General features: G+C 42.1%; 1 protein-coding gene across 2 annotated transcripts in view; it reads left to right on the top strand.

Moving 5' to 3' along the window:
• The window catches only part of LOC104997535 (chromosome unknown open reading frame, human C10orf11), a 926,454-nt gene that overhangs the window by 291,842 nt on the left and 619,722 nt on the right, over positions 1-14,890 (top strand). Inside the window, exon 1 of one of the 2 annotated variants that reach the window (XM_010852382.1) lies at positions 4,805-5,213. The exons of the other annotated variant lie outside the window; for it this stretch is intronic. Coding sequence (XP_010850684.1) covers positions 5,161-5,213 — 53 coding nt within the window. The 5' untranslated portion in view covers positions 4,805-5,160. Of the gene's footprint in view, positions 1-4,804; positions 5,214-14,890 lie in introns of those variants that run through there. 2 annotated transcript variants of the gene reach the window in all.

The raw sequence follows: 14,890 nt of genomic DNA on the forward strand, positions 1-14,890 counted from the left end.
TTCAATGATCCAGTGGATGTTGGCAATTTGATCTCTGGTTCCTCTGCCTTTTCAAAAACCAGCTTGAACATCAGGAAGTTCACGGTTCACATATTGCTGAAGCCTGGCTTGGAGAATTTTAAACATTACTTTGCTAGCGTGTGAGATGAGTGCAATTGTGCGATAGTTTGAGCATTCTTTGACATTGCCTTTCTTTGGGATTGGAATGAAAACTGACCTTTTCCAGTCCCGTGGCCACTGCTGAGTTTTCCAAATTTTCTGACATATTGAGTGCAGCACTTTCACAGCATCATCTTTTAGGATCTGAAATAGCTCAACTGGAATTCTATAACCTCCACTAGCTTTGTTCATAGTGATGCTTCCTAAGGCCTACTTGACTTCACATTCCAGGATGTCTGGTTCTTGGTGAGTGATCACACCACCATGATTATCTGGGTCATGAAGATTTTTTTGTACAGTTCTTCTGTGTATTCTTGCCACCTCTTCTTAATATTTCTGCTTCCGTTAGGTCCATACCATTTCTGTCCTTTATTGAGCCCATCTTTGCATGAAATGTTCCCTTGGTATCTCTGATTTTCCTGAGGAGATCTCTAGTCTTTCCTATTCTATTGTTTTCCTCTATTTCTTTGCACTGATCATCGAGGAAGGCTTTGTTAACTCTCCTTGCTCTTCTTTGGAACTCTGCATTCAAATGGGTGTATCTTTCCTTTTCTCCTTTGCTTTTCACTTCTCTTCTTTTCATAGCTATTTGTAAGGCCTACTCAGATAGCCATTTTGCTTTTTTGCACTTCTTTTTCTTGGGGATGGTCTTGCTCCCTGTCTCCTGTACAATGTCATGAACCTCCATCCATAGTTCATCAGGCACTCTATCTATCAGATCTAGTCCCTTAAATTAGTGGTTTCCCCCACTTTCTTCAATTTAAGGCTACCCCTTTCCATTCTCCAACCCAGGGATCGAACCCAAGTCTCCCTCATTGCAGATGAATTCTTTACCAGTGGAGCCACAAGGGAAGCCCTTAGAGGGGAAAGGCAGATGGTAAATAAATACACGTATATATACATACAGTGTTATGTAGAAAACTGGAGAGTAGAGAATGATTAGATGAAGTGGTCAGAGAAGGTCTCTTGCATAACTTAACATTTGAATAGAGACTTGTTAGATATGTTAGGAGGGAAGACATGAAGACAGTGGGAAAAGTAGAGGGAATACTGAGTACAAAATCTTGTGGTAGAAATGGAATCTGTTCTGGGGCGAATTGGTGACCTCCCCAGTGACCACCTTACTCCTCCCTTATACTTGTTCTTAGAGCCCTCCCTGTTCATGTAGTTATCCCTTCCTATCAGTGAAGAACTTCCTGATCTATCATGGAAAGCACTTCCTCCTGTCTCAGAGTGAACCATGATTGGTCCTAGCAACTCTTTTCTCCTCTTCTGTGATTGGTTTGGGCATGGGCATATGATCTTATTATGGTCAATAGTAAAGAGAGAGCCTTCACTAATTGTGGTTGTGTCTACATATGATGCCTGGAATTGCAGAAGCCATGAGGGGAGGTTTTGTGTTGAGGGTGGTAGAGCAGAAAGATGGGCAGCACCTGGGTCCGTGGTGATAGCACGAACTGGTGAGTTGACCTTAGAAAGCATCTTACTTTGTATTTCTTTTGGTGTTATATAATAAACCCTTATTGTTTAAGTGAGTTTTTTTGTTTGTTTCATATTCTGTTACTTGCAACCTAAAGCATCCTAGAGGGTGCTTGAAACAGTTCTTTGTACAATGCACTTCATTTAAGATCTGTTCAAATGCTGTCTGAAAGACCTTCTTCAACTCTGTTAAAAAGGACAGAGGTGGAACTTCAACTCTGATAATGGGTTAAAAGTCTTGCACACGCCTAGGTTTAAGCTAGGGCGTGGCCTCCATCTGTCTTCCATGCACAGGAAAGGAGAGCATGGGTGCTCCGTTTGGGACTGAATCCCCCTCCCCTGCTGTCTGCTCAGGTCCATCTTCATAAATGGTGATTTCAGGAGCTCATTGGCTCCATGTAAAAGGTGAGTGACTCTGCTTATAATAGATTTCCATGTGGTGTGCATGCTCTCATTCCCTTCGTTTGACCTTGGTGGGACGGGCTGATGGATCAGTGAAAAGTACAATATGAAAAATGAGTAAGCAGAGCACAGTGAGCAGTGAATCCATCTTGTGTGTGATTAGCTGTGGAAAATCTCACCAACGTGACTCAGAGGACACTCTTCTTTCTCCCCTTTCTCATCCCCTCTTCCTCCTCCCACAATACCTCATCAGCCACCCTGCAGGTGAGGTTTCCCACATGTGACTGTCTCGTCCCCACCATCAGTCATTGGGTCCTTACAGGGCTTCTTGGATCGACAGCTATCGGGTAGGGAAAGTGGGCTTGGACGAGGAGAATCATCTTTTTTTTTTTGTAGGGGGGGAGGATAGAGAAGCAGCTAATAGATCTCATCTGAAGCCTTAGGGAGTCCCCTCCAGGGGCGCACTGAGAAGACATGAGTGTGACAGAATGACTCAATAGGCATTGTAAATCTGCAGTTACACCCGAGGACTCAGTGACTTGTGGTTGAGGTCTCCATCAGTTCCATTTGCAGAATCAAGCCCTATAAAACAGGGCGACAAGATGGTAAATCAAGCTTCTGGGGGAATCGTGGGATCCTGCCGCAGAAGGCCTGAGCATGTAAAACGGAAACTTGCCTTTAATGGCAGTGGCTCTTATTGCCACGCTGCAGAGGCCACCTTGGTGACACATCAAGGTGCTTTTGGAAGAGAATTTCCTCCTGCATTTGGGCTCTTGTGGGGATGGTCTGCATTTGTGTCCCATTTGTGGGGCACCAGTGGGTCAGGAGGCAAGCGGGGTGATGAGTGGCTGGAGGTATCTCATCATGCTAACCCAACTGGGCAACTTAGATCACTGTTCTATCTTCCTGAAGAACATGAGATGTTGCCTTCCTGGCCTTCCAAGCAGAGAACATATTCATCCTAAGGGCCAGCACAGGGAAGAGTGTGGGTAGGAAATGGGCACTTGCTAACAATTCCTCTGATGGGGGATGATGGAAGTGTCATTCCTTATTGTTGAGTTCCTGCCCGTGTGTGCTCTGACCCCAGAGTAAAGGTCAGTACTTGAGATAGGTGAGGTCAAGGTTCATCCTACTTATTGGATAAGAAATTAAGCTGTAGATTTTCAAAATATTTTATTGTTTCAAAATGTAGTCCTCAGCTGTCAGGGAGAGATTCTTAGAGGATATGTTAAAGGAACTTGAAAGAACACATTGTAATTAAAAAACTTTTCCTGTATACATGGTCAGTTTTGCTCAGGGTGGTCAAACATGACCCTATAACCTCAGCTACACCATCTATTGCATGTGAGCCGTCACAGCAACAATGCTCCTCTCAACAAATCATTCAACACCTGGTGGCATTCGGTGATGAGTAGTTATTGCTACATCTCAAGACTGCAGATGCACTGGGGAAGCCCTGCTTCATGTAACAGGTCTGTGCCCTGGTCCGCTGCTCTCCTTGTGTCTCTTTTGTCTGGAACCAACACATTTTCTGATTTCAGATGTCGGAGGCTCACAGAGGAGATGCATGTCCGTGCAGGGCTCAGGTTCAGAACTGGCCCCTGTCACTTCAGTCCACGTCCCACGGTCCTTATGAGGTCCTGTGTGGCATGATGATATGGCACACGGCATGTACACGGAGGGTGAAAAACAGAACAGTCTTGCAGCGCACTGTTATTATCATTGGCTGTGGCATGTAGGATTCTGGTTCCTAGACCAGAGAGTGAACTTGCACCCCCTGCAGTGGAAGCCCAGAGTCTTAGCCATGGACCACTAGAGAAATCCCACCCGTACTTGTTTAGTCTGCATGTAGTTTATTAAGCACCTCTCACGGACCTTGTTTGGTTCTCCATCAAAAACAGGACAGAAGTCCACTTCACTCTTTTCCAAAACTTCTGTCTTAGATGACCAAATGAGATTTTACAGTAAAAGTAGAGTGGGTATTTAGTAAAAGTATACCAAGAATTAGAAGTAGAATTTAGAAATACGGGACTGATCAGTATTGTTGGGACTGATGGGATCCGTCCCATCATTGTGTGTTCTTTATTACTGCAGCCGGATTAACAGTCATGTTTATGATAGGTGGTTGCTGACAAAAAGGATAAATGTTTCAAAGAGGACAGATACCTCCATCAGTAAACATTTGCTCCTATCCTGGGTCTTGGTTGTTAATTTTGGTTATGTGACTGACTTGAGCTTGTGGAATAAAGTGAAGCAGGCTAACAAATCATCAGAAAGAGCCCAAAGAGAATAAAAAGAGAAATAGAGGAGGGTAAATTTTCATTTGGCATTCATTTCTCCAAAGATGTAGTCATACAGCAAACATTACAAGATTGACAGTTGGGTAATAGATGCATAACATGTCCAAACAGTTAAGCTATTCTTCAATTAACACCCAGCCCTGTAATGCCATCTGGTCTATTGGGTTTAAGAAGAATGTAGGAAATTTGGCTCAAGTCTAGAGGAACTGTAGAGATAACAATAATTTATGAAATGATCTATCTGAAGAGCTTTATGGGGTTGGCCTTATTTACCTAAATAAGAGCAGCTAGAAGAATATTCTTCTGATGTATGTGAAAGTGAAAGTTACTCAGTCCTGTCTGACTCTTTGTGACCCTGTGGGCGGTAGCCCACCCAGATCCTCTGTCCATGGAATTCTCCAAGCAAGGATACTGGAGTGGGTTACCGTTTCCTTCTCCAGGAGATATTCCCGCCCCAGGGATAGAACCCAGGTCTCCTGCATTGCAGGCAGATTCTTTACCATTTGAGCCACCAGTGTATAGGGTTGGTTTTACCTGAGAAGGTAACTGGTGCCTTTGCATTTTAACCAGGAAGTGAAAAAAAGGAAAAGGTTGACATTTAGGTGTGTTTAAATTAAGTTAGATCTGCAAGAGAATTTCGCTAACTTCTCAGGTTTTGTAGTGGTGACCCAGAATTGTTTCCAAGTTGTGGAGTACATCTCCGAAAGAGATTTAATTTTTAACTTTTTAAGTGGAAGAGAAACTAGTTCTCTTACAGGAGGTCATGTATTATTCTCCCTGGAGGCAGGGAGTCTGAACCTTTCTGGGAATCTGTTTCTGCATGTTGAAGGAGAACGTAGGCTCTCACACGGCATTTTCAGATCACTGGATGAGGTAATGAAGGTGATGATACCCTCTGGTCTGGTTCCATCTCCTTGCTATCCTGGGAAGGCCATGATCTACTCAGTCTGAATGGGTAGCACATGGGTTCTATCACAGAGAACTGTAAAGAGTGTTTGAGAACTTGACTTTCCCGGGGAAATGGAAGGTCCACTTTCCCAATTAATTTGTAAGCTGGATATGGTAGAGATCATTTGAGGGTTCTTAAGGGGTTCCTTTCTCTGTGTATTTTAATGTTGGGGGGTTAATGTAAAGGCCTCTTAAATTAAGCTGAAGCTCAGAATTCCTCTGCACATCTCAAATATACATGTACAATATCTTTCTTCTCTATTTAAAATAAGATTCAAAATTTAACAAGGAAAGTGGCAAATTCTTCGTGTTGTTTTCCACTTAACCCTCAATTACCGTACATCATACTCCAAGATCGTTTTCTTAAAATTTGCAGTAATATAGATTATTGAGTTTATGTCTCATCATATAATCCAAAATTTGAGAAGTCTGCAATATTACATGAAACCTTAGTAAAATATGAAAATTATACACATGGGGAAGGAACGAAAAATAAGCAGTGAATAAGATGGCACAAAAAGGAAGCATTTGGTGTAGTGGAGAGGATGCAAGTGCAGGAAACCTAGAATTTAGTTTCTTCCCCAGTAGTAATGAGACCTTATGTGAATCACTTACCAGCATGTCTTGGTTTTTCCATCTGTGAAATAAAAGACTTGGATTAGGTCTTATGATGCTTGTTGGTTCTGAAAAGACCTTTGATCTATGGTTAAAACTCCCTTGGAGAAGATGAGTTTGTTTTCTTATGCCCATTCTATTATTGAAAATCCTCTCAAAGTAGGAGTCTGTATTCAGCTTAATTGACTGGTCCTCAGGTTAGTTAAGGATAGTGTGTTGACTTCCGAGTTCAGAGTCATTAGTTATCAGCATTTGGACCATCTCTCTCACTCCTGTGCTGTCAGTCCATGTGGCTAATTAATTATGGCATCTTTTCCTGTTGAGCCAAAGCTGTGCCTCTGAATCCTTCTCATTACAGCCTGCCATGACCAGGGGGGTAGAGTTGGTTCCTCAGATAAAAACCTATTTACTCACCCTGGCTTATTGTTTGAAGACCTTGGAAGATGAAGACAGTGTAATCTAGGAGAAATAGGTGCCCACCTGAAAGACCTTCCAGTCTAGAGAAATGGTCCAAGGAGCATGAGCAACCATGGTGGTGGGGGGCAGTCACTGTGGGTAGGAATTAGTTTGGATTTTCATCAAGATGTTTCAAATTATGGGCCTGTTTTAAGTGTGCTGTCTCATATTGTGGGTACAGAGAATGCTGTGGAAGATAGGTTGAAGTGATTTAAGATGTTTGACTTTTCAACAAATACGTGTTTGAAAGTCCATAGTATTTTGCATAATCACTTCGTGTGGGCTCTGATATGAGGCTGTTTGTAATTTACAGCATGCGTGACATTAGTCTTCAAACTTAATAGTTTCAAAGCCATCCAAGATTTGGGAATTTCATTTAATGCCATGGATAACTCTGCTCTGAGCATCTTTTTTTTTTTTAATATCATAGAGGGCATTTATTCATTTACACAGAATGTTTCTTTAGTTCTGATCATTTCTACAAATGTGCACACAGAAATAAGTCAAATATGTGTCTCAAACTGAATCCTCCAGAAATTTAGGTTCATATTTGACTCTGTAATTATATCTCTAAAACTCCCATCACCTCCTCAGGTCAACATATCCTTCTGCAGTCCTGCACCATGGCTGGGTCACCTTTGCTTTTCTCATCACACTAAGCTGATATCTGAAACCAGGTGTGTGTTTTCCCATCATAATGTGCTTATGTCCTAGATTTCATTTTCAAGTGTCCAGAATAAAGCTTTTGATAGAAGCAACCAACTAGGCAGGGTATTACAATATTATGTATTGGGACTCAGGTGCTCTGAGCATCTTTGAAGACCAGGCTTAGAGTGGGTAGAGATGGGAATAATTTTGTATTTGGTGGCACAGAGACAGAAACAGTTTTTATATGGGTATATACGTATTAGAAACATAGCGTATGTGTAATTTCTGTGTATTTTAGGAGGAATTTATTACTCTACATGTGCCCTATTTGAAATTTATGGTAAGAATATGGCAAAAGAGAAAAATATATTAACATTTGGTGTTTCATTGTATTCATAAAAGGCTGTTGTCACATCCCTTGACTTTTTACAATGAAAGAAAACGTCCCTAGTGACGGAGCATTAGGGTTTCTGGATCAGGCTTTAGAATTTGAGCAGCACTGGGCTCATCTCTGTTCCCTGGCTCAGTTATGCACAAAGGTCCTTTTCTAGGTGACATATCATGTTGTATTCCAAAGTACACTTTCTTTTAATTTACAACTTAATTTTCAACCTAATTCAGAAGATTGATACTATAATGCTATTTGCAGAAGTATTGAAATGTCAGTAAGTTTTATTGTAGTAATAAAGAGTATTCCATATATCACAGACTCTATAGGGATCCTTGCTTTTTGCATAGATCTTCATAGCAACAACCAGTGGCTAAATGCTGGCAATCATTAATTTTTAAAGAAGACATGGTTATGATGAGTTGAGGAATTAAGGCTGGTAGTGAAGAATGAACTTTAATTTTTTGTCACCTTTTTTTTTTTTTTGGTTGCATGCTAAGGTGAGGCGACAGCAAGATGATAAAAAATGGCCCAAATCCCAGGTTCCTAATACTTAAAATGCTGCCTGCTCATAAAAAGATTTCAGTTAGGGAGAGGCCATCTTTGAGCTCCCGGTAACAAATGGGTATCAGTGGCCCATGAAATAATCAATGCCACTAATCCATCCTAGGACCTGCCAATATGTTAATGGCCCTGGTGCATCGTTATTGCTACAAGACCATAAATCATTCCAGGACCAGAATGCATCGCTGTCGAGGCCTCAAACCCCTTGCCTAGAATAAAATGCTGCCTCCTAACAATTAATGTCCAAACATTTTGCAGCTTTGTGCCTTGATTGTTTTCAGATGCTAAAAAAGTAAGTAGGACAGATTGTAAATCAATAAAACTATAAGACAAAGTGTTTTAATAATAGGAAGGTTCAGAGTAAATCATAGTTCTGTGTTTATTATTGCTTTTGGGGTTATAAATAAAGTTACTTTCTACTACCCAGTGAGGCTACTGAATTAACATGGGTGCCCAAGGACAGGGATAACCTCTCTGAATGGGGTCCCTTTCTCTTATATCACCCCGAGAAGCCAAATCAAGCCAACTGGAACCACAAACCCAACTTTATATTGGAGGGCAGTGTTGAGTATACAGTGGATCTGTTTTAGAGACAGTGCCTCTTGGAAATGGCAAAAGTAGCTCAGTATAAAATGGTTTCTTTGGCAGCATCAGATTTCAAATATCCAGTATGGTGAGGTTTCAGTGTGTGGTTATTTATTAGCCATTGCTAATATGGGTGATGGAATGATTTTTACAGTGGTACCCAAGTTAGCTTGGAGTTCCTAGGGGCTTTCACTCATGCTTCTTTCCATTAAATTATCTAACCTAGGAGGTTGACTTTGGCCGTAGAAATACACTGTTGCCAACCACAGGCAAACCTGAGAAGATCTTACTTAGGAAACAGAGTTGCATCCAATTGATCTGCTTCCCTTTGGTCAGTGTCAATTTAGTTTCCTATTGAAGGTGTGGAGAAGCACACAGGATAGAAAGTCATTAACTCCACCTTGTAGACACAGAGTTTATTTGCTCCCATTATGGTGTTCCTTGTTCTGCAGCTGTACTTTCGACATGACAAAAGGTAGATAGCCATCCTGGAAAGGTGGGCTTGTCACTTGCTTGGGGAGTCACAAATCAAAGGATAGCGGCTTGTAGATAGCGGCTGGCGAGCGGGATTCTGACTATAAGTGGAATTGAGACATAGAACCTGGTTGAGCCTATTTCCTGTGTCAGGTTGAATGTGGTAAGGAACCAAGAAGGTAAACAACCAAATGAAAATAGTAGAGCGTGGGGTTTGGGGGTGCCTCTAGCATTCAGTTAGAGTGATGATGTTGAAAAGACACCACGTCCCCACCAAATGCCCTGAAGTGCCGTGCTCCCAAACACGCGTTCAGCCACTGTCACGTGGCGGACACCCCTCTCTGGCACTCGTATGTCCTTGCCCCCAGTTCTGGTGGATGTTTGTAGTTTATTTTGGTGCTCAGGAAATAGCACAGGAAAAGGCCAGAAAAACAATGGCTCCGTATAGACAGAAAGACAATTAAAACTGATATGACTCTTAGCAGAAGTGGCAAGAGCAGGCAGGATGGAAGTAATTTATTCAACGAATTGTCCAAATACATAAAATTGCACTGATGTATGGTGTAGCGGTGGGACAGTGGAAAATTTGATAGTCGTTTCCGTTGTATGAATTACTCAGACAGGATGCCTTTGTGAAGTATGGGGGTTTGTTTAATGTTCTGACAACAATTTAGATCCTGTTATGGTTATTGCAGTGTAATGCCATAGTAAAAATTGAACATGACACACCAGCAATTTATTATTTGTGTGTTTTTTAACCTTGAGTATCGGATTGTTTGTCCAAGCATATCCTTTGATTTGCTATGAAATTTATTGTTGATAAAAACAATCAGATTTCCATTAGAAGCAAAAAATATTATTATTATTTTTTTTTGCCATGAACCATGGATTTAGGGAAAAAATTCAAACCAGGCTACAGGACTTATGACAGGTAGACTCATGACATTATATGGTAATTCAGCATGAAAGAATAATTGTGACACTCTACTTGGTTGTGGAGTATAATCGTGCTGTGAGGTTCAATTCACTGAAAGGCCAAATTATCTTCAACTACATTAGTCTGACAACCTATAATGCTTTGCAGAAGCAATTTGTAGACGTTTCACAGAGTGCCAGCAAACAGGGCTCCCCATTATGCCACCCATTAACAAATTTGTGTAGGGAGAAAAGTAACTTTTCCATTTTCCTGACTGTTTTCAAGCTTTGCAACATAATAAATAGCTAATAGTAGTATTTGCATTGCCATTTACTCTCTTCGTTTTAAAATTTATCTAAGGCATGGGAGGAGAGATTTATATCTGCAGCTCTGCAGCCTGAGAAATATTGATAGTTTCTTTGACTTAAACAATAGCATGGTGCAGTGGAGAGAACGTGGCGTTTGGAGGTGAGTGGTCTGGGTTGTTGTTGAAATTCACCATCTGCCCCCCACCCACCCCCCACCGCCCGGGCGAGACCTTTGTCTTGCCAGGTCTTATAACCTTATTCACTTTGGACCTCAGTTGCCCCATCTCTAAGTTGGGGATTATGTTCCTCTCACCTAAGAATCTCTGTCTGGGGTTAAGAGGTTCTTAGTGTTGTCCCTAGCCACTGGGAAGTCTATCTGGAGTAGTTGTGGAGTAGGGGACTCGCCCCTTTTGTACTGCTGGTTTTAGGGAACGGAACCACAGGATGGATGAGTATGAGGCACTCTCAGCCCTGTGACTCAGCTAGAATTTGCTCCTGAGCGTGTTTTGCTTGACTGCATCCATCTGTAGAGGCCCATTTCCAAGTAGAACCCAAGGCCATGTCAAAATAGATTGTTTAACTTTTATATTCTCAAATATAGAATAAGCAGTTTTCTTAAAAAAAAAAAAAAAGATTGCAAAAGCTACCCATGTGCTACAGAAATTCAGGGACACAGCATACAGCATATTTGATGAACTTAAAAAAAAAAACTTTCTTCATAAATCACGTTGGATGAGTACTAAAAAAAGTTGGTTTGTTTGCAGGTGCTACTGCATGTGGAGATGTACAGAGCTGTGTGGCTCCGTGTCCTAAATATTTAATAGGGCTTTTCCATTTTCACCTGGCTTTTGGGCACTGGAAGAAGCCAGGTGTGTTTCTCCTGAAGGCTGGTGTCACTTGTATGTTCGTTCTTTTTAGTTCCTGTGATTTGCTGCTTATTTTCTGAGCCGAACACTCCTGGATTGAAATGGGACTTATAGGAGTGGTTGGTTTGCAGAGAAAGGCTCAGCAGCAGGAATGGCCCCTCCTTGTCTTTGTCCCCTCCATCGCAAGGGTTTCCATAACACGGTCTCACACCGCGGGAGTGAATGGGCATGAGGATAAATCACTCACTATCTTCAGTGATGGATTTATGATTTATGATTTTAAGAACCATCAAACTTTCCCCACCATTTTTGAGAAGGGGTGGTATGAATCCCTCTGTGTCACATGGTGGTGTTAGTTTCCTCATCAGGGACTGGCCCTTCATTATGACAGGCCATTAGGCCTCATACCTGCTGCTCCCAGAGGAGGTGATGGCTTTTCCTAAGGGTCAGTTTGAATTCAGCCCTTCCTGTTAGAATCTAAGAGATAAACCATCTTTTTGGTTTTTTAACTTGATCTTGGGCTTCCCTGGTAGCTCAGATGGTAAAGCGTCTGCCTATAATGCAGGAGACCTGGGTTCGATTCCTGGGTTGGGAAGATCCCCTGGAGAAGGAAATGGCGACCCACTCCAGTATTCTTGCCTGGAGAATTCCATGGACCGAGGAGCCTGGTGGGCTACAGTCCACGGGGTAGCAAAGAATCAGACATGACTAGAAAAAGAAATAGGATGATAATCTTAGTAGCTATTTCTAAGGACTTGACCTACCCTTCTTGTTTGACTGGGTGGGAGGGTTTTTACTTGATTATTAAAGCTCTTTTTTATAGTTAAAAAATGAATTTATTTTTATTTTTGACTGTGCTGGATCTCTGTTGCTGTACCCGGGCTTTCTCTAGTTGCGTTGAGTGGGGGCTGCTCTTTGTTGCAGCACACCAGCTTCTCATTGCCGTGGCCCCCCTTGTTGCCAGGCATGGGCTCCAGGGTGCACGGGCTTCAGTAGTCGCGGCACATGGGCTTAATTGCCCTGTAGCATGTGGAATCTCCCTGGAGAAGGAATCAAACCCATGTCCCCTGCATTGGCAGGTGGATTCTTAACCACGGGACCACCAAGGAAGTCCCTAAAGCTCTTTTTATTTTAGTGAAACTTAGAGGATATTTCTGGACTCTTGGAATAGAGATGTTGAATCAGTGGTCCTCGGTTGACTGTTTCTCCCTCCATAAGTTGAAAAAAAATGTGTATGTTTTTCCTGCCTGGTGGCCCTATGCTCTGGGGAATTGCTTTTCCAATGTGTGACTAACATTTCCAGGTGGACTGTAAAGAAAGTGTAAGAAGTTTAGTGCAATCAGTCAACATTACTGCAAGCGTCACCTCTACTGTGGAGGGAGAGTTAGTCATCCTCGCTTTGGTACAAAGGGTGACCCATGGGCAGCAAGCGCAGGTGAAAACAGGAGGGGCCTCGCGAGTAGGGAGGCCCTTAGAGTAAGCACGAATGCAGTTACAGTGGGAGAATACATACGGAGAAGGAAAAGAGTTGCAGGGGGGTTGTCGGTGAGTGGGCGTAATGGATTGTTCTGCAGGTCTGGGGTCCCAGGAGTATAGTTACGGACAAGCTGGAGCATCCATGTTTACGCGTAGCGCTCTTCAACCTAATTTTGGCTGAACTGTTGCTGACTTCCTTCGTGTTCCTTGGTCACCCACCTGCAGAAAGGGCATGGAGGGAGATGATTGTTGACTCTTTGGTTATGGAACCCAGCTAATCGGTGCTCCCGCTGGGCTGTAACTTGTTATGCCTGAGTAGTTCTTACACCGGGTCTGAAGATTTTTTACTGGCAAAAGGGAAAAAAAAAACACTCATTTCTCATGACCCAAGGCCCCTACTGGGAGGGAAGCTCTCATCTCACATGGAGGGAAAACACAGTGATACCTCCTGATACAGAGGTTTCTGGAGTGATTTAAATATGACCAGTGTAGCTCCTTAGCCCTGCTTTGGAAAACCATGGGGTTTCACAGAATGAATGCTTGTGCAGCCCTGTTTGATAAGCCTGCAGTGGAACAGGAGACATCTTGCTTGCTGTGTTCTAGGGTTTTTGAGTCAACATCAGTAACTGCCCCCCCTCACCCCCTGCAACCCACAAGCTGGGGAGCCAGTGACAGGTACCTGATCCACTTATAGTCATTCTTCATTCAGAGCTGTAGTTACTTTCAGACATGGAGGATATTTTTGTTCTGCTGGTTTTCTCAGGGTTGGATCACCCAGGGTTCTAGTCCACACAGAGGCCAGCATGTGGCCAGCATGTAAGGTGGTGTAAGAACCACCTTACAAACTGCTTTGATCTTTGGCGTTCTGGTAAAGGCTGGCTAATCTGGCACTGCGATTGTCTGCTGCACCAGCTCTCCACTAGCTTTCCTCCCTTGAATGATTCTCTGAAACGTCCCCTGCGTTCAGGTTCTACTTGCTTCTCTGGTATGTATCTTTGTCATCCTTTAACCGATTTCTCCCTGTGCTGACTCTGTGGTCATGTTTTTGTGGGATGGAATCTCCATCAGATAAAAAGCCAGAGGAGATAGGAAAGGTCAGCACGACAAATCTGTCCTCTGAGCGCCTGCGAGTGTGTTTGGGTAGCTGAGCTCAGCTGACCACGAAAGACAAATAGGAAATATGAAGGTGCTTCCTCACCAGCCTTAAAGTTGAAAGCCAAATATCTACTTGGAGAAATAGGAGTGTTAGAGTCTCATATTGGAGATTCAGGAGGAGATACATTCTTGCCTTCATTTGGAAAGGTCACAGGCTTTATTTGCAGTAAGACATGCATATGGTTATAGCTTGCTTTTATTTTCCCTTTTAAAATGTGTATTATATGTCCACACCATGTTTATGTTACAATTGTGTATTTTAACAGCACGCATAGTCTTTAACGTGACAATACAAAAAAAACCCCAAAAAACAACTTCAAATGTTATTTTAGCGAGTTGTTTTACATAACGAGAGACGATGATAATCTGTGGGTGTTTCTGTTTCTCTCGGTTAATTTCTTTTCTGTTTTTATTTTGTGGAATTGAAAAAGGACATTTCTAGTGATGGTGTAAAGCTCTTCTAATTTAATTTTATTGTTGTATACCTGTCTCCACTAAAAATGCAAATATCTGTTAGAAACTGTGTCTTACATTTCATTCTGCTTCATAGATGGGTTTGTTTCATGGAGTTATCTGTTTTGGGGGAAAACATTAGACTCAAATTTGCAGTAAGGCCATCTTTGATTTCTTTTTCCTTTAATAAGAGAGAAAAGGGAAAGCAAACATATTTTTTGAATGTCTGCTATAAGCCAGACAATAACATGTATTATTTCATTAAATTTTCATAATAACCTTTTGAGGATGTTATGATCCCAATTTCACAGATGAGGAAACTGAGGTTTAGAGAGATGAAATGACTGGCCAGAGGAACACATCCAACAATGAGTGAAACCGACTCCAAAGCCTGTGCTATTTTCCACGGCACCAAACTGCACAGTCTTCCCCCTAAAGGCACAACTTCTCTTGCTGCCATTGAAGAGATCCATCACTCTGAAAAGTAGTAGGGAGTATATATAGTCTTTCATAAGAAATTACCACTGTTGTTAAAAAAAAGTCTCAAGTACCTTTGAACATATATTATGTGCCTAGTTCTTTCTGTACTTGGATCAGTACTGTGTGTATGTGTGTGTGTGTGTGTGTTTACGATGCTGATACAGAGAAAGTGGAAACTGGAAAACAGGGTCCATGTCCTCAAGAAGGGCAGAGAAGAT

The sequence above is a fragment of the Bison bison genome, unplaced genomic scaffold (assembly GCF_000754665.1).
Source record: "Bison bison bison isolate TAMUID 2011002044 unplaced genomic scaffold, Bison_UMD1.0 scf7180017864309, whole genome shotgun sequence".
In the NCBI taxonomy this organism is placed as follows: domain Eukaryota; kingdom Metazoa; phylum Chordata; class Mammalia; order Artiodactyla; family Bovidae; genus Bison; species Bison bison.